The 21,135-nt window shown below is 37.8% G+C and overlaps 1 protein-coding gene across 1 annotated transcript; it reads right to left on the minus strand.

Moving 5' to 3' along the window:
* Positions 1 to 690: 690 nt before the first annotated feature.
* Positions 691 to 20,498, minus strand: LOC105393563 (transmembrane protease serine 2). The gene is made up of 6 exons (XM_038119796.2): positions 20,134 to 20,498; positions 5,968 to 6,098; positions 4,580 to 4,686; positions 3,666 to 3,805; positions 2,024 to 2,730; positions 691 to 1,126 (listed from the first exon to the last, which is right to left on the minus strand). Exons 1-6 carry the CDS (start codon positions 20,210 to 20,212, stop codon positions 959 to 961), a joined length of 1,332 nt encoding a protein of 443 aa, XP_037975724.1. The 5' UTR covers positions 20,213 to 20,498; the 3' UTR covers positions 691 to 958.
* Positions 20,499 to 21,135: the final 637 nt, after the last annotated feature.

A 21,135-nucleotide genomic window follows, 5' to 3' on the forward strand; every position in this document is an offset into this window, starting at 1 on the left:
CAATTTAAATTAATACATCAACAATTAAAATACTAGGTACATAATAGTAACATGGGTAACACTATACATAGATATTTTAAAAATACAATGCAGTCCTACTTGTTGAGTTGGTATTTATGTCGATTCTGAAGGCACAATTTCTATTTTAATGCTGTCAAAACCTTAATTGTTTGTTTATAATAAAACTTGACTCTTCTTGAAGATGTAAATTTTCGCTGCCAAAATTTTATAGTTTGACACCTCTAAGATTAGAATTTGAGCATTGTCCTTAGTTTTTATAATCATTAATTATTTGTAGAAATGTAAGTAAGAAACACTACTACCAGAGCACAGGCATGAATGAATGATTAAATAATTCTTCATCTTGCTATCTTAAATATGTTTTTAACATAGATTAAACTGACTTAAAATTCATAGAAATGTTGCAGATACGCGTATTAGTTAGTCGTTTCGTCGATGTATGTAGTTAGTTGCAGGCACCAGCACAGACCACTCACTGCGCCTGAAGTATAGGTATATCGAGTGTTAGTAATGTTCTTGTAACACTTGCTATATCCACATGTTCTCATTAACTTGGTAAGAGTAAGAAAACGTTTGTCATACACGTTATTACGCACATTTAGGCACCTAATATGTATGTTTATAATATATATTATACAAATCCTTATGGAATCCTTTCCAAATGGTAGAAGCTAAGCCAACCTACATCCTCAGTCACTATCAGCTGTAGATCCAGCTGCCTTAGCATGCAAGTTATTACACCATTCGAATGTTGGCGAGTAAACGAGATAGTCGTCACTCAGCGGTAGCGGCAACGCATCGCTTAAATTTTCGTTGATTATCACTGCTCGTGGCGCACTCTCGTGAAGGCCCTCTGTACCACTATGGTACCTTAGGACAACGACATTACTGCTCGAACGGCCAAAAACCTACAATAAACCTAATCTAGACCCTCTGGTTAGTCAATATCCTCATACATATGGTGGTGGATCCAGGCGACGTAGTGGCGCACGTTGGTGTAGACGTCGGGCACGCCGGCGCGCGCGCAGCCCGAGCCGAACGAGGTGAGCCCGCGCAGCTCCCAGCGCCCGCCCGCGCGGCACTGCAGCGGCCCGCCGCTGTCGCCCTGGAATGTTTGAGAACCACAGATATTATATTCGTGATCACGGAAGAATAGTAATAATGTGATTTTAGTGAGATAGACAATTCTTTATTGCACACAAACAGAAATTACAAAAGGGAAATGCACAACACAATTAGTGGCTTATTACTAAGTGTAATTTCTTCCAGACTACCTCGGAGGAGAGATTATACAAGAAATTGAGGTACGGAAAGAAACACTGCTGAATTTAATTTTGGAAACGCACCAATGAAGCTTCACCCTAAGGATTAAAAGCATTTTGAGTATACGCTGAGTCATGGGAATATCAGTGCTAAGTGTGTTTAGTTTCATTATTTCGTTAGAAAAGTAGTTTAGTCGGTATTTAGTTAAGTATGTCCAATATAGTTCTTACAGTCAAATACTGAAAATTTCATTTACTTACAACCTACTTGAACCTACGTTACTAAATGGGTAACATAGTAGATTCGTATTTCGATGCTGATACAATTAAAATACCAGTACCGATGAAAGATAAAATATCTTCATCTAAATTAATTGGAACAGCCGATGCTATCGCAGATCCCATCGTCTCATCGGAAGTTGTAACAATCAATTATGAAGTACCTATACAGTTCTACAACTCAATTTAGAAAGTAGGTACGTATGACAAGCAAATCTATAATCTACTCAAAATGGTTCCGACAATAAAATTCGTATTTTTATTTGGATTCTTCAGTGACTCGGATTATTACATAGTTACAGCGGTAGAAAACTTCATGTAAACCTGCTGCTAGTGCTCAATTTACTCACTAAACTACTGAAATGTGAAACATCTTCAGTTTTGTTGCACTATGCTTGTGGTTGTGACTTTTTAAAGCTATTAGTTAACTATATTTTTATGAATGAGTGTCGTGCTCTTACCACACAAGCGCCGGTGCTCCCATCAGTGCTGCCGGCGCACAGATGTCCGTCGTTGAGCGGCAACGTGAGGGCGTAGCGGTCGCGGCACGCGCGCAGCGGCAGCACCGGCACCTCGGCCTCCAACAGCACGCTCGTGAGGTTCCCGTCCGTCTGCTGCCGCCCCCACCCCGTCGCGTAGCACTCCTCCTTCACGTCCACCCCATTCGTCTCCTCAATAAACGGGTCTATCTCCTCACCAAACGCTAGCTTCTTATCACTACGCTCAGTCACCGAGTTCCTTTTGTCTTTAGCTATCTTGTTCTTAATAAGTTTCACTACACTGTCTAAGCTGGCACTGTCGTACACTATGTCACTGTGCTTGCGTTCACTGTCACGTTTCACATCCTCAGTCTTTCTGTCTGTTTGTTTGTGGGAGTCGCTGTTGACCCGGACGTTGTATCTCATGTTTTTGTTCTTCTTGTTGAAGAACCCTGAGAACACAGTCTTCGTGAGGTTATTTAACTTCTCAAGGTATTTTAATGCGCTGTCGGGGTCGGGTTTAGGTGGCCTGGCGGGGCGGCGCCGGGTGGTGGTCTCCGGCTGCTGCAGGCGCATGTAGAAGGCGGAGGACTGGTCCAGCGCCGGCGCCGGCTCGTACGGCGGGAGGCAGATCGTGCGGATGCGGCTGCTCGGGCTCACGTCCGCCGGCTTCGTCATCTTCATGAGAGCTGGAATGTTAGAATAGAGAGTGTGAATGCAAAGTCAATCATACAATAAAATTATAAAGGTATCAAGAATCCAGAAAGGCAGAAGGTTCCTCAGTAGCTTTACTGTCACCGTGGCATAATTGAAATACTTATTAGGCAATCTGATTATAATGGTTTTCTGATCCATGCTTATATATATACATAAAAAGGTAAAGTTGAATCGTCACTCGAGTTGTCTCCTCACGAGCACTCTGATGCTGCAACTGGTGTGAACAAAGCACTATAGAATTTAACAAACCCCTCCTATCGATGTCACGCTAGTAGTGGTGGAAGCGCTGTTGCAGCACGACGCGCTCGATGGGCACGAAGGCGTCGCCACTGATGCTAATGAAACTGATAATGTAAAGGAAGATAAATCTCCTCATGCCGGTAGTCTAAATCGACGATCTCGATGGGCACAAAGGCGCCGCCACTGATGCTGACACTGATGAAGACAACGCACCAGAGACTTATAATAACAATGATATTCACACTCCTCATACCGATGTCATGCTGGTAGTGGTGGAAGCGGTGGTGCAGCACGACGCTCGATGTCTCTTCTAGAGCAACTTATTGATGCTTATGCAGCTGAGGTAGACAAAGCTGTAGTACTATAGCAACCCCTGATGCTGATGAAAAATTATTTAAAATTATGCAGATGACAATAATAATAGTATAAACAACACTGCTCGTACCGATGTCATGCTGGTAGTGGTGGAATCGTTGGTGCAGCACGACGCTCGATGTCTCCTTTAGACCAACCTACTGACCCTGATGAAACAGAAGAAGACTGTACTGAACACTCCTCATACCGATGTAGCCCAAGTCGACGCGCTCGATGGGCACAAAGGCGCCGCCACTGATGAAGACAACGCACCAGAAACTGATAACAACAACAAAGATAACACCCCTCATACCGATGTCATGCTGGTAGTGGTGGAAGCGCTGGTGCAGGACCACTCGCTCGATGGGCACGAAGGCGCCGCGCTGCTCCGCGCGGTCCCACTCGCCCAGCACCGCCGTCCACAGCGCCGGCACCGGCAGGTTGAACAGCTCACTGGGAGAAGAAGAGGGAGAAGGAGTTAGTTGCAAGATGGTGGAGTGAAAACCTATGTTACACATATATCCTAAGCACTAGGTACCAATCGCTTTTTCAACATCACCAAAGGTTAACTGGTAGAAAATGCTGCTAGCATTAAGTTCGCCTTTGTACCAATTTATTTTGTGCAATAAAGAATTTAATAATAATAATACAGGGTGTAAATGACATGCTCCCGAAAACACTGAAACTACGTGATCTACTGGTCAAACTGAACAACTTTCCCCAAGAAACATACCCTGGGTAATAAGCTTTTTTTCGATTGCACATACAAAGTTAGATACCTAATTACCTACTGTAGGGAAAAATGTTCAATTTGATCAGTAGATCATGTCGTTGTTTTAGTTTTCGGGAGCATATCATTTACACCCTGTAGGTAAAGTACAAAGGGACAGAAAATACAAAGGTTATCATCACTACAGGACTTGGATCTCCCCCAAAACAGTTTTTGCTAGAATCTCCACGCTTGACAGGCGTGTTGGAGATATCCGAGATATCACACTGCACACGTTTAACACCCATGACCCCAGAACAAATTGAGAGTATTGAAGAACGCAAACTTCAGCAAGTTACCAGTAAAAGGATCCGCTCCAGTGCCCTATCATAATGATGTACTGTCATGTTTTGTAGGACCTACATATTTAGATAGTGTAATTTATATAGTGACTCGGTGAAATACATACATGTGAGTGTACTACTCTGGTGTATTTACTCTGTATTAATATCACTCACTTGTGCACGCAGTGTGCGGTGGTAAGCAGCCAGCGCGGGTGCACGAGCACGGCGCCGCACCAGTGGCCAATCAGACCGAAGTTCGGGTGCAGCAGCTGCAGCGACACCTGTACAGAACACCAATCAACATCCTCGGTCATTGTCATAGGCCAATTGGATCCCATGGCTATAAAAATCAATACTATAAGTTGCTTACTGCCTCTAGAGCAATTAGACTAAAACCTATCACTATTCACTATCTCCATCTAGGTCTACCTATAAGTACTGTGAAATTGTGCATTGGAGCACGCGTGTGGTTCAACTTGATATTTTGGACTAGGCCAGTACTTCCTAGTAACCTCTATTACCTATAGATCTGATATTATTATGACTTTTATTAAGCTTGAATTTAAACTCCTGATGTTATAGGCTAGTGACCAAATTTCATCTGTGAGCCGTTACACTAAAACAGACGTAAAACACGTAAAAATTATGTAGCTGAGTTCACTTCATAAAATTCTTAACTTACAGTGGAACCCAACATAATTAGTGAAACTTTCAGTAATTGAATTAGTCATAAAGATCACATCGCACTCAGCGGTCGCTGCAACCGCAGACATCATATTATTATCTTGTTACTCGAAAGGGAAATTATTTCCACCGTACAGACGAGGAGTCTTTAAACTCAACAGACTAAACCGACTTTATTCAAGGGATTTGATGAGTTAATTTTATTATAGTACTTACTAGCCATTTTTATGATCCCTTGAAAATACGTTGATAAATTACTTACATAAAATGTATCGTTAATTTGTATTAGAAAGTTTAAAGATTCGTTGTATTAATGACACATAAATGTGATGGAATTGCAAAATAGGCATGCGAGTACTTCCACATAGGTCTGTTTAAAAACTGAATACATCGGTTGCTTTCTTATCCATTTCACTATGTTTTCGACCTTGGATTCCAAAAAAATACATAGAGAATCAGTCTTAAATGACTACGTAATGTGCCAATGCATGTCCAGTGTCCACTACTAGTGTCAGTCATCATGTTTCTCGCCAGGTAATACATGCGTTGCATTTTATGTTTAAGACCACACTTCTATCTCTTGCTTTCCTAATGCCAAAAACTCACTAGACTTAATGATTTCTGGTTGAGACGAACGCTGTCATAGCAAACATAGTACCACAGAAAAAAAAGAAGTAAGAAGCTCCATACAGGGTGAGTCTGGTCTCGTGAATATCCAAAGGTATAACATAAGTTAGTCAGAAAGAAGAGCTCTGTGGCCTACTATCGAATGTGCATCTACGAAAGACTCACCCCGTATAGCACCAGAAAGCAATTATGCCTAGTTAAGGCAACTACAAGTAGACTCCAACCAACAGAGAAGTTGACTAATCACTGACCTGCCAAGGCCAGGCTCCTCTCTTAGACTCCCTGCCCCGGATGATGCGCAGCTGGCCGGGGCTGCGGTCGCGCTGGCCGGGGCTCCGGTCCCGCGGCTGCCGCGTGTGCCGCCGCAAGGGGACTCCGCACTCTGGAATGTAGAGAGGAACAGTTGTTAGTGGTGGTCGTAGGTCTACCTGGGTTACCATTCTTGATCATTAGGAAATACATATTTTTGTTTGAAGATGACCTCAGTAGACAGTCGTCTTTAGATGGACGCAGGCCCCGGCGCGGAGCACCCGAAACAGAGCCGAATCTCCTAATTCAATATACAGGAAATTTAACAGGAGACGAGATAGAAGACTTGATCGATAATTATATGAACTTTCAGGTGAGTATGGTGATGAAGAACGAAGATTCAAGACTAAGTTGACATACAGCACGAAAAGATATTACAACAGTAGCCAATTATAGATACAGGTAATTGATACGTAATAATAAAAGTGTAAATTCGTCAACACGAAGAAAACAACACGAATGATTTTGTCAATTGGTGCAGCGATAATTCCCCAATGACACAGTAGATCATGATCGCAATACTTATAATGTAAAAATTACATATCGCTAATACAGACATAATAACACATCGTCGAGCGGAAATAATCGATCCGACACGCGAGCGACGCCGTGTTGGCCACATGCCTGGCCACACACGGCCAATATTTGATCAACATATCATTTATTCCAATGAACACCTCTTCCTTGTTCCCTGCTAATAAAGTTATAGAATCTAATTATTTGCATGGCTACACATATGTATAACATATAAGTAATTGATAACTTGTTGTTAAGTCACAATTTATTGCTTGAATTAATTCCGTTTTTATGCACATCGTCGGTTGGAACTGCGGTTTATAAAAACGGTTTCTATAAAAACCTGACACTGAAGACCACACACTACGCGGCAACAATAACTTTATAGACCAGTTTACGGTTTCAAGAAAAAGTCTCACGATTTAAATTAGACAAACAATGCGGTTTAGACTGTTAAACCTTTGACAAAGTGCATTAAAACCAACATAAAGATGGTTATCGTTTACTTGTTCGCTTGCCCTTGTACAGCTTACAATTACCTACAGGGCTCATTAAAATATATTACTTATCATACATAAATCTTATGTTCTACTGAAATAAAAGTTACAGTATTGTTTTAACACATATTTTTCCACAGTATTAAATTATATCTTTAGCACTTCAATTACTGCGAAGTCGTTGGAGTAAACAATAAATTTACTTCAGAACGCTTTGATTGTCGCCACGATCCGACCACGTTCAGGAAGTATTGCGCCCGCGCAGCCGCCGCCGCCCAGGACTGCTCTGACATTTATAAGCATCATAAATAAAACCATAGAAATACAACTTTTTACCTGTTTATAAATATAAGGATCAATGTTGAGTGTTACAAAGTTCTACCATGTCACATTATTACTAACATATTAGATTAAGTTTAAAAACAATGCACATATGGAATTATTTGAAGGAGATGAAAGCCCAAAATCTGATCACATCGAGAACCCAGGATAGAATATCCTGGCGCCGAAGTACGGGAGGCCCGACCCCAGCTGAACTGGGAAGAGGGCAGGAGAAAGAAGAAGAAGCACATATGGAATAATTTCTGAAAATAAATGATTTATTATTAATATTATATTACTATGGCCAGGAAAGCCATGATTAACCTTAGGAATCGTTTTGGTAAACCAAAGTAGGCCCCTCGCTGTGGCGCTACACGCTGCAGTTTTCACTTTCTTTACAGATATTTATTGTAGCGCGAGCCCGGCCCCCGCCGCCCGTACGTACGGGATTCCATTGATATAATATTTTACAATATTCTGTGCCTATATCTAGAGTAACACCTATATAATACCTACAGATGATAAAGTAATAATAATAGTAGTAAGTAGGTACAATTATAATAGTATAAATATAAAGTAATAGATGCTATTCACCTTTTTTAATACACTCGCGGGCATTGAAAACGTTCCACTCACAAAATTCCGACACCATAGTACCATATTTTTCAAATATTTAATTTAAAATTGTAACAAAATATTATCGTTTTTATTTTGTCATATCCTGATGCTCTGTTAAATGTAATCTAAATTTGCAGGAGGCGTTATTAAGCTAGCTTAATAACCTTTTCCGATTAGGAATAATTTTGTGCTTTTCTCAGTGGAACGATTTCATTGCCCGTGAGTGTATAAAGTGTTCGTATATTTATTTACACTCACGAGCTATTAAAAAGTTCCAGTGACATATGGAACGTCAGGTGGAACAGTTGGTTGTTGTGGGTGGTTTTTCATTGCACGTAAGTGTATTAGTGGTAAGATATCCTTGAAATTTTTATTAGCTATCTATGCAATAAATACTTAATAGTTTCTTGTAAAAAAAACACACTCATCTATTCTAGGTATATATATTATATCTCATTGGTCCGGCCACAGTCCATATCCTAGAGCTACAAATTAACATTTTCCATCTGAAGTGCTCTTGTACAAACACAGGAGCGTAATGTTTGCCAATTACTCCTCGTTGTGTTTGCTCGCAGGTTCACTGTTTGCCGTTTCACTCTACTTATGGAAGCAAGATTGTGCTTATATGAATATTAAGTTTATTGAATTTCACACCCAATTGCCATTTTTTGTGCTACGATTTTGCATTGAACTTGTTTCATAATTGCTAAGTGGTAACACTTACTTTTTCTCAATTAGACTATTCAGGTACTTGCTACAATAATGTAAAAAACAATCAAAATTAGCTAAAATTCAACAAAAATGGTCCAAAGACTAGTCCCTGAGGTACACCCTACTTCCTATAGAGAGACATTCTGGCTGCGGTTGCACATGCAGTCACTGACCTCATCAGAGCCTCTATACACTAATGACATTACTTTCTCCCTTAGCTTAATACTTATTGCATAGACGTTATAATCAAAGGTCGATCATTGCATAAGAAACATTTGTCAGTTATGTTATGTCAGAACGTGAGTTATTGTTTTTACGTGGGGAAGATACCATCATTATCACAAATTGCTTTATTACAGAACATAAAAGTCAATATATTTCATGGCGTAATGCCATATGATTAGTGTACAATGTTTGGTTGAGATTTAACAACTTATAGTTATGGCGATCCAATAACTTCAGCCGGGATGAATTATTATCATACTAATTATTAATACGGAATTTCCGGAGTTCTAAATTTAATGAGATAAACTACCTGCAAACGATATATCCGTAGATAATCGTTTCCGTAGATATAAACTCTATATAACACAGTCATAATGATTTACTGTCGAGAGCAGTAATCAGCTCAATATCGCAAAGTAGACAAGACTTGAAGCAATGCACTGTAATGAAATCTGAAGTTATACTAACTATTTGTGCTCAAGTTACGATACCATTAAATGTGGAATGTAGTTGAGCTGTCTCAGATTATAACTATTGAGCTACTTTGTACTATCTTGAATTACCGGACATAGTGGAGGTTAGCATAGTACGAAAATAAGGATACAATATTGTTTTAGATTAGACAAACAAAGAATACTAGAATTGAATGTTCATGATATAGATACTAAATAATGTAAATTAAAAAGGGCAATGAAAATTTAAAATGAAGAAACTTAAAATCAATTAATATTCATGGAACTCGTTGCACAAACAAAACAATATTTGTCTATCTCCATTGTTTCCTAATAAGCAAATGAAAAGACAAGTGAAGCAGACTTTACAACAAGCGTTGTGTGTTGTTGAGTGTTGTCGGTGCTTGTTATCAGTATGTCATCTAGATTGGCCGCCCGGCTGTCCGTCACGACGGCTGATTGGACAACGCTAACAACCGCTGTGATTATTGTTTGGTTATTGGTCCAGTGAATTACGAGCCCCGAGCAGTGATGTAGTTACGAAATTTTTATTTTGAAAGTTACGATGATGAGATGGAATGTTCGTAAGTAAGTTTGAAGTTTGAGCAAACATACAAATTTTATTTATACAATATACTTTATTTGCACCAACAACAAAAATGACAAAAACAAAAACTTTAAAATAAAACAGTTCAAAGAGGCTGCCTTATCGCTTATAGTAATCCCTACCAGACTCTAATAAAATATTTTTCTAACTTAGTTTATATAATTTTTTGAATATTTAGATTTTATTATGCTCGTGCGTTGGTTTTTAGTCCTTTATTTTAGTCCAATTAAATAATTATATAAGTTTTTGTTTGCCTTATTGTTCTATCAATAATGGTTGCACACGACTTAGCATGTTTCCCTCAGGTTCACTTTCATTTCCCCGCACGCGGTGCCCCGGCTCCCGCGGGCTATACTAGTGTTTCCATTTTCGTCCTTTGCGATGAATTTACTATTTCCATTACAGTCGTGACATTATGATTAAAACTATTGGTCTTGTTTTCACAATAATTTTGTATGAGTTTATTAAAATGTATCTTAATCATGTTGATATATTATCATTTAAGAATTAACTGAAACTTTGGTATACAATATAATCTTTTGTTTTTTAATCTGATTACTACCTACATGATGATAGTCTCTCGCTAATAAGATAAGCATCTAAATTATCTTCAACATAATGGTATCAGCTTCTGCACTACACGGAAGGTTGCTCGGGGTCGCGTGACCCGCGCGATGAGCAGTCGGGGTCAGCTGTCACCAGCAGCGCCGGCTTTCCCTCCGCCTGACGTGGCGCCTCATTACTTCAGTACTATCATCCTCGTCATCTAATTAGCTTGTTTGTAAGTACCAAAAGTAGCGGCTTTACTGAACGTCGTTATCGTTCTTGATTTGCAAGTAGTAAGAGGTTGTAGTTGATAAGATTTAGGTTGTCTTCCACTGAATCATTTGTCAACTGGCTACTGTGAAACTGGCGCGCGTAAAACGAAAAGGTTAGAGAAGCAGTTTAATATAGACCGAGGGAAATATAACATAATAAATTAAACAATAAATAAGTTAAAACCAACTACCTGAGTCAAAATATTATAACGTTTAAACACAAAACTAAGTGTTTATCACAATCTATTACAAATAATATAAGTGCCATTGATTGGACGCATCACACGGTCAATTGAATCACAATGTCTGAATCAGGCGCCTCTGTCGTCCATCTCTGTTGGTGTCTGTCGAGCGACGATGTCGGGGTGATCCATCATCGTCGGAATTCGCCTTCGATCGTAAACAACATGGAGGCGATAGCTGATCGACAGAATTACTGTCGTAATTAGTTTTGGTTTTCATTTTGTTATTGCTAACTCGTTATCATGTCAATAATGAGTTCGTTAATCTGCGCACTATTTTCATTGAAGCTGTGTGGGGTAATATTTATTTATAGTTATTAAAAAAAGGTAAGCAATACACTTGCATGTATGTAATAATTAGCAAATAAGAATTAGAACAATCAAATTGTAAACTCCAAAACCGGATACAGTAGATTAATGAATCAATACATATCGTCGAAGATGAAGTAACGTTGCATCACAGAGTAGCATATTTCGTAACGAGCCGTGACGAGACTCACAGACTATAATTATGGTGAACACAGATCATAGTAATTATGCTGTTCTCTGCGGTGAACTACATAGTGTAGCACATGGCTACTGCTTCTTGTACTAGTTTTAAACCTCATACTATATAATTGATAAATATTAGTTAATTGAACAATTACCTATGTATATTCAAAATACGCACTTTTACCTTAGTAACTAAAACCGAAATTTCTAATAAAATTCATTACCAACAAGCACCTAAAAGTCATACCATTACAAACTTGCAATATCTCTTATAATGTATGCACACGCCTTCCTTCCTAACCCTTACCCTTCAAACGAGAGCCCTCTGAACCTTCGTGGTCCCACGTGCGGTACTTCCGGCCGCAAGAAAGTACTGCCGAGTTACGCCACCGCCAGACGTAATACTAGTAATTACTTTTACAAAAACTCTTTGACAAAAGCTATTGAGCGATTCGTCGCTCGATTTTCTTTTGTTCGACGGAATTTTTCTTTTTGGGCGATTTCACTTCCTTTGTCGCTAATTTGGAGTATTGTGCCGCCGATTTGTAAAATTAAACGCCTTTAATAACCGCTGGTGACTTATTTGAAGAGTTATGGTTGATGGTTTGTTTGCTGACACCTCCATCGTTATGTTGATGGCATTTTCTGTCTGTTAAATAATGGCTTTTAGCTTTTACTTGCATTTCTAATTACTCAATGTTTCTTATTTAAATTATTCATTCTAATCCATTTTTACTACCTAGGTACTATGTAATATAGAATTAAAATATAAAAGTAATTAAGTATTGGGCAAGTAAGTAAGTATTAAGTAAGAAAGAAAAATATAAAAAACACAGACAGCTTTCAAACACCATCTTACTGTCATCAAGTTGTCACCCAAACATAATTCGTTACGATTCGATCAAAACATGTCAATCATTCCTCTTAACGACAAATGAAGTGTTAAAAGCCTAAGTGAGTTTGCTCTGAGCTTGTCGTAGTTACGTAAAGGTGTCGCAAGGCCGGGCCGGGGCGGCGGCGGCGGCGGCGGTGGCGGCGGGCACGTCCGGAAACGCGCAGGAATGTGTTTTCTCCATAGAGCCACGGCGCTGGCGTTGCGGGCGTTGCGGGGCGGGCGGGGAGGTGCGGGGAGGGCGGGCGGCGGGAAGGACTTATTTACTCTATTTGGACGCGTCACGTTACGCAACTGTACGAACTGCTGACTGTTTTGTCATGCTCAGCACGAGCTGCAGGGTTCGACCAAGTATTGCGAAACTAAACAAAAAGTTGGTAACTATGAGATAGGTGAAATGAATTCAGAAGGTGTCATCACAGCCATCGTGGACAATGCCTACATATAAAAAATATAAATATGTAGTTTAGATACTTATTTGAACTCCACTTACTTATTTTATTACAAAAAACAAAAGTAATGGATATATGCGAAAGAATAAGAACACTAAAATGGAACTGGGCAGGGCACGTATGTAGAATGGAAAATAATAGATGGACAAAGAGAAGAGACTAACCGAATGGCTACCAAGAGATGGAGTGAGAAAGAGAGGCAGACCAAGGAAAAGATGGGAAGATACCTTTAGAGAGAGATGCGGGCAGACTTGGAGACGACAAGCCAGGGACAGGGTCACGTGGAGGAGGTTAGGGGAGGCCTACGCCGAAGAGGCGACTTCCATAATTACAAAATAATTAGTATGGCCTATAGTTAATTGAATGAATGTTTATCTAATTTAATTTAATAACTAAATTGTGATTAAATGATATGTACTTACTTAATGAAATAAATGAATTTATATTTAGTAAGAATTGTATAAATAAAAAAAGAATGTTGTAATAATTGTAAATAATTGTAATACCTATATGTATAATGAAATTGTATTGTATTGTCTGAATTTAATTTTTAATTGTGAAATAAATTTATAAGTGCGAATTGATTATAGCATGATATTAAGTGTGATTTACTTGTAACATGAGGGCCATAATACTCTAACTTGTTAATTTAATGTTAATATTTTATGGTAGAAATAAAGGCTTTTTTATTTTTATTTTTATTTTTATTTTATTTACTTATTTTATTACATATACATACTTAGATCACAAACTACATTATTCAAGAAATTTATTCCAATACAGTCAGTCAATAAGCCATAAGATAAGATTCTTAGAATCAGTAACAAGTGAAACCATCTCGCTATGAGATTATCTGCAGGTGAGAAGTATTCAATGACAAACACACACACACTCACTCACTCACTCACTCCCATTAGCTCTTACTAATTACCGTATTCACTGCGCTTCATTTGTTACTCAGTGTGTACGTGTTCAATAGTGTATTGTTACATAATGCTACCATTCATAGTAAACTATCAATTTAGTTATTTTTCATTTATAGTGTAGTAAATATTATGCACAATATGTAAACTGTATTATGTGTATTTTTTTTTAATATTTTTAATAGAATATTTATTATCATGCTCGCCTGATTTTTATCATTAGAGAATAACTGAAAATTTTAATAAATTAGGTACCTAAATATTGTAAATTAAGCATAGATGGGTCTAATTTTTATTTATATTTTATGTACCTACTGGTAGATACAAAGGTTCAATACAATAATGTGCTGGTGGCGGGGCGGGCGGGGCGCGGCGGCGGAGCCTCCGCTTTAATCACGTTGAATGTCAGCTCTATCGCAAATCAAATCGATATGAAAATGATCGTAAGTCAGAATAATCGATAATTGTATTCAGTCGGCGGCGGCGGCGGCGGCGGCGGCGGTAATCCGAGCCACTTTCACTCTCAAGGGTCTAGGTTCGGTGCCTGGCAGATCGAGCGATACGCCGGAAGGGGTTCATGACTCTATTATTTGCTTTGAGCGGATTTAGTTCTCTGTTGTTGCAGCAGTAGGGACAGACTCGTGACACGATATTAAAGGCTAGTCCGAATGAAACTGTAGGGAACTGGTATCAATTATTATTAAATTTCGATCTTAGTTTTAAAACTTTATTATATTATACATATTTACTTAAGTAATAAAATGTACAAACAGGTTACCGCAGGAGGTTCAGGGAGCAAAAAGTAAAAGGGTGTGAAATAAAAGAAATCTAAAATAACCGTTGTAAACATTAATTTTAGTTCAGTCTTGCTTCAAAAATAATAAACGCGTCGAAGTAAAGAAAGCGCAGGATGTTCGTTGAATTCTTTTGTATCGCAGTCACTACGCTCGCTACTAAAGAATTCAACGTGCGCGCGATATTCAAGTTCTGATGTTTGATGGTGGGATAAATCATTATTATTGTTGAACTACCTACATCTATATAAAAGTGTGATTTATTGCTCCATCTATTTAAATTATATCAATAAATGACATGACTTGATCTCCGTGAAGGTCATACTATGACTGCAGCATTGTTTCACTTTTGATTTCTTGTCAAAGCTTCACTGTTTTCTCTTTCAATTTCATTTTAATTGGAATACGTGAGCGTGGAGCGGATTGTGAATAATCCAATTAGCTATTCTCAGAGATTAGATTTGGCACTAATTTGTAAAACTAGAAGTGACTTTAGAAAACAACTATTTAGATATTGAAGCAAGATGAGCCTTGATCAGTTATGTAAACTAATCTGATCTTTATCTAGCTACTATTGACGGAACTAGATGAAATAAAATAGAGGTAGTTCTTTATAATAAATAACCAAATAGCTATATAAAATTCTATTGAATATAAATGCAAACAGATATTTTTGGTTCCCATCTTAATTCAAAATCCGTAATCAAGATACTGATACCTATATCATAATTATGTGTATATTAGAAAAAATGCAATACAGCAGTTTCTGCAAGTTTATATAGTGTATATAATATAATGTTAGCTATTTATATTCCAGATCTAGATTTGGTATAAAGTAACGTTTGTGTACTGAGTGCAGTGACGCAACCAGCCCCCATATCGCTCGCATGTTGCTGTCAGCGGAACCCATAATTTCTCCTCTCGAGTATAATACTTACTGCACTAATGCGTGTTACAGAAGAAAATAATAACAATTGTTGTTTCTCTGCAATTTCTCATGTTTTGCTCGACACCGCTGAAAAACGGGGAACACCATATTGTCTTTGGATTTGTATTGATTTTTCCGGTTCATAAAGTACGGGTCTTGTACCTATGTGTGACAAACAATCTATGAACAATTCTCGCATAGTAAATAAGTACATTCGTATGTTTTGACTTAAATTGACTAATACGTTAAGTTTTACTGTAAACTATAATAAAATAATAATTAAAAAAATTAAAAAACCGACTTCAAAAACCACTAAAATGTAAGAAATAATTTAAGGTTTACACAAATTCTACTCGTATGAGACAGTACAAATATACCTAAGCAGGAACTGTTCTTTTTTGATGTTGGTGCGGTGACAAAGTAATCTGAAGAAATATGGCACCAACTTCAAAAAAGAACAGTTCCTGCTTAGGTATATTTGTACTGTCTCATACGAGTAGAATTTGTGTGAACCTTAAATTATTTCTTACATTTTAGTGGTTTTTGAAGTCGGTTTTTTAATTTTTTTAATTATTATTTTATTTAATAGTTTTTAGTTTATTTGTAATAATTTTCAATCAAAAGTAAGGTGCAAATGATACCAAAAAGTCCTACTAATCAATACGAATCATTCAAGCCTAAACACGAAGTAGTTGCTATATACCGTTGAGGAGTTCCCCTGACTGCCTTCCGTTTCCATCATCAGATCAGCTCAAGGTCACCATCATATTTTTTTGTTATAAGAACTATATTTACGTTCTTAATTTCATTAGAATCGGTTAATATGTGCCCAAAATGGAAATTCATACCCTGTTTTTACCCCTTTACCCACCCTTGGGGGTGAGATAAAATTCTGAAAAAAAAATGGGACCACCTGGGAGCTCAACCCAATACAACAAAAAAAGAATTTTCAAAATCGGTTCATAAACGGCGGAGTAATCGGTGAACATACATAAAAAAAAATATAAAAAAAAAAAAAAAGATCCCGACGAATTGAGAACCTCCTCCTTTTTTTGAAGTCGGTTAAAAAATGATTTAATTAACTAAACGTTTTGTGTTAAAAAATAACAAAATACATAAATACTTAATTTAAAATTAATTATGATTATATGAAATTATCATAATAATAATAATTGGGTACAATGATGTAGGATACAATGTTGTGTTACACATTTCAATTTCTATTGCTTTAGAGTTGGTTACCATGTAGAAACATGTCAGTTGTATGCGATAAGATTTTTCTTAAAGGCAACGGTGGCGGGAAGCGACAGTGATGTCGAGGAGAATGCTGGATGATAGTGAACGTTATCACTCACTTATAGCACCAGCTATCGCATATAGTAGAAGAACAACTGCGTTTTAAGCTGATACATTGTAATATTTATCACACGTAAAGTAGGTAGGTAAATCGCAAAATATTAATGTTCACCAAAAAAACGGCGTAACACACAAAAATTGTGGTGATTTTCAAATTCGTGTATTTTAGTTATTGTATTGAAGTTTTTATAATTTAGTTGACAATTGTGATCAAGATTACAACACTTTCGATAGATATGATAGTTATCCAATAACACAGAAATCTCACCTACAAGCGATGAGGAAATGGAGATCTCACTCATCGATCGATTGTCTCGCGGAAAAAACTACTTCGATCAGTTTTCTTTAATTAGAATAGGTGATAGTTATTGTGATTGAAGAGTCGACGCGAATTCACACAAATATTAATTGATTGGTATTGTTCAATAATGCAAATGAAACTTAAGGTTTCCATAATTTTGCATTACTTTGGATCGAACTTAAGAATAAATTTAATAATGTCAAAGCTGAATAGATTGGAATAGTTACTTTATTAATTATGATTCTAACACCTGCTCTATCAAATTATGTATTAAAATATTGGTTACCAAATTACTGAATATTAAATTTAGACTCGCATCTGTACAAAATGTTGCTATACGATGTATGACCATAATATTTAACAATTCAAAAAGCATCAAAATAAGAGTATAGCAAAGAAACAAAATAGAATTCAAAAACATGAATGGAAAACGCTATCGAAAGTTAATTGAATAACAAGAAACGTAACGCACACACCAATGAAAACGAAGACGCACGTCGAAGTTACAAAGAGAAGGATGCTGGCAATAAAATATATAAGACTAAATTAGATTTGCTGTTGTCCGTTGATAGTGGCCGTTTCACCTAGACTGTTTAATTTATAACAAGGCGGTAGACAACGTGTGTTCACTTTCCCGAGTGGAGTAAGTAAGTAGGTACCTACTCGCGCGACAATCGGCCGCAGTTACGTATTTTAGCAGTACATTGCTATACACTTCAACATTGTTACGTAAATTAATTAAATATCAGCAGCTTTAGAAAATGTAAAGTGCCTTACAAGATTCCAATCTATTTGAACTCATAGGATACCAGCGAGCTTTTCCTGCTGCCTACATTTTTTGTGCATCATGAATTTTATGCTGATTTTGCAAAGCAAAGCTCTGCATTCAGTCACTCACGGGCAATGAAAAAGATCCACTCACAAGATGCCGACACCAGGCGACCCTAAATTTTTGAATCATTTAATTTAAAATTTTAATAGAATATAATTGTTTTTAGTTGGTATATCCTGATGCACTGTTACATTATAAATGTATTTCAATGTTGCGGAATGCGTCACTAAGCTAGCCATTTCCGTTTAGGAGTAATTTGGTGCTTTTCTCAGTGGAACCTTTTCATTGCCCGTGAGTTTACTTTGTTAATTCATTCACTATCTTAATTTACATAACATAAATACGAATCTAGATTCTAGTCTAGTCTACGCGGCTGGTGGCGAGGGCGCCCGCCAGCTCCTGTCATGTCATGTTGTCGGGGGCGAAATAAACAAACCTGCCTGCGGATATCGTGGCGGTTGCCTCGGGAACTACTATGTTCATAGGGAGTGCAGTTTACATCACATTAACTTCTGCTGCTTTCGCTTTCAGATTCTACAAGTGCACTGCGTCTGTTTGTTATGTATCGCTTTAACGTAACTAACAGTAGTTGTAATAATGTATAATTAGATGTAGGTATTGTATTTTATTTGAAAATAATTCAGTGGTTCAAGCTAGGATTTGGATAGGACCGCAACCTGTAGAATGAATGGAAGGGACTCTTTTGGAAATCTACGGATGGCTCACTGCTTAACACGCAGACAAGTTGCAAACGGGATATTGATTTAAAATTGTACTAGCATGGACTTCCCAACGGCACCTTATTAACCAATAATCAAATTATTGAACGAATTACAATATCTATATGAATAATTTCAATTTCAAATTAATACTTCATACATTCATACTTGCGATAATGTTCCGAGTGATCTCTTACAGATAATTACCTACTAAACATTATACACCAACGAGAGTCAATCACGTGCTTACCGAGGCGGGTCCGACGGCTTCACTTCATTCATTATTTGCGGACGCTCATACTTGACGTTATTTATGAATGAAGTCTTTTATGTCCGCATAAATTAATAGTGCAGTAACATTATAATTATCATTATACCCAATATTATCGAATTGCTGTTTAAATTTCATACTAGTTCAGGAGATAAATACCAATATACAGAAGCGAATTGTGATTGCATCTGATGTAGGTAGGTAATAAACTGTTGATAATGAACATAAACTGTTAATTGCTTTGTTCTTTGAGTAGTCCATAGCTATGTACAAAGTGCAGTAGTTTCGCAACAATGCGGAGGCTCTCGGGCAAAGGCTCTGTTATCGATCTATCGTAATCGTCCCATTACGGCAAGGCTTCGCTCGGAAAGTTAGGGAAAACCTATTATTTCTACAGAGAAAGTGATTTTGATCGAGCGTTATAGAATTATGATTTAAAGCAGTAATCGGTTCGGATTTGCGCGCACCGACGGAAATGAATAAAAAATAAACACTTGTAAGTACTCGCCGTGATATAACAACTATTGAGTAATAGATCCATTTGGCGTGTCAAAGCAATAAAATTAATTGCTCATGAAAAGACTATAAACGCTGAGAGTCTATCTCTGCTGAATGGGCCGGAAATGCAAGTTGTCGGTAAATGTCACGATTTGTTAGATAACACGAGAAGTGATCATCGAGTGGACGAGTGGTGACAAGTGTCGATGTCGATGAGTGGCGCTGATTGATGCTGCGAGAGTTCCGCAAACACACCCATGTAAATCCAGTCTTGTTTTGTGATTGAACTACACATTATTTACATTTATTATACAAATTGTGTAAGACATAATTATTTATATCGGAATACAAAATTTCTCATGCACATTTCAGTATGTTCCTACACAAAAGCTATTTTAGTGTTGTTTGGATAGAAAAAGTAAACTCATAAGTTTGATAAAATAATAAATTTATTGTTTTTTTAAGAAACTCACGAGCGTTGAAAAAGTTCATGTGAGATAATATCGTAATTGTAACTCTTAATTGCCCGTGAGTGTAATATTTATAAATCAAATAAGTAATCAAGACAATAATAAATGTAAGGACAATGCTCATCACATAAACAAATGCATGTACACATTAGAAGAACAAGGACACGACTCACCTCTCTGGCTGTACCCCTCAGCGCTGGCCAGCAGCAGACAGCAGGCCAGCGCCCGCAGCACCGCGCCCGAGCGAGCCATGACCGCGACTAGGCGGCCATCACCAGCCACACACACTCATTACTATTACAACATGAACGCAGCTATTAATCAATACGACACAACCGCTAAAATTGCATGTAAATTTTTCGCGCCATCCGCCGACTTTTTTCTTCTTTTTCGCGTGCGGCCAGCGACTGCAGCGGGGAAACGTCCGCTTGTCACAGTACCCGAATTAGAAATGAGTTTGAAAAAAGAACGGATCGCGCGTGCGACTGTTATTATTGACAAACGATAGTGTTTTTACTTTTTTCCGCCGTCGTCGAGCGGGGGAGCCGCATCCCCACTGGGAACTGCGGCGCGCAACCATTCGCGTTTCCTTTCACGTCACGAGCGACACCGGAACTAGGCGGTAAACATTGTAATTACCTATATACTTGTACTTACTGAAATTGGCGGTTTTAACGTTAAAGAGGGAATTAAATAGGTGTTAAATGTTATTTACCGAATTACTTACCACCTTTCTAAATCATTGGTATCAAACAAAATGTCCGTATGAGTAAAAGAATGCTAGGTTTTGCAATTGGCATATATTGTTTCTAAGCAACGGTACAGGTGTTTATAACTTACTAAGTACCTAATAACTAAATGATAAAACATTACTTTTTAAAATGTACGAGTAAGCAAAGCACCCAAGGTGTTTATCCCCTGCACTTCGTTTGCAGAGAGTGAAATGATCGGCTTTGCGTAGTGCACGCAGTCGCTTGGCGGCAGCCGAGCGAACTACACGTTATGTATTACGATAACGATGGTTCAGATACTATGAATATAAAGTAGGTAGTAGTTACTGAAAGAAAACAAATTACAATAATTGCTCTAATCAAGCAGGGACATATAAATCTACGTGTTCATCATTAACAGTGCGTCTATGAAGCCAGTGGTGCCCGCCATTCCAATTCTGATGC

The sequence above is a fragment of the Plutella xylostella genome, chromosome 6, assembly GCF_932276165.1.
Source record: "Plutella xylostella chromosome 6, ilPluXylo3.1, whole genome shotgun sequence".
NCBI classification, from domain to species: domain Eukaryota; kingdom Metazoa; phylum Arthropoda; class Insecta; order Lepidoptera; family Plutellidae; genus Plutella; species Plutella xylostella.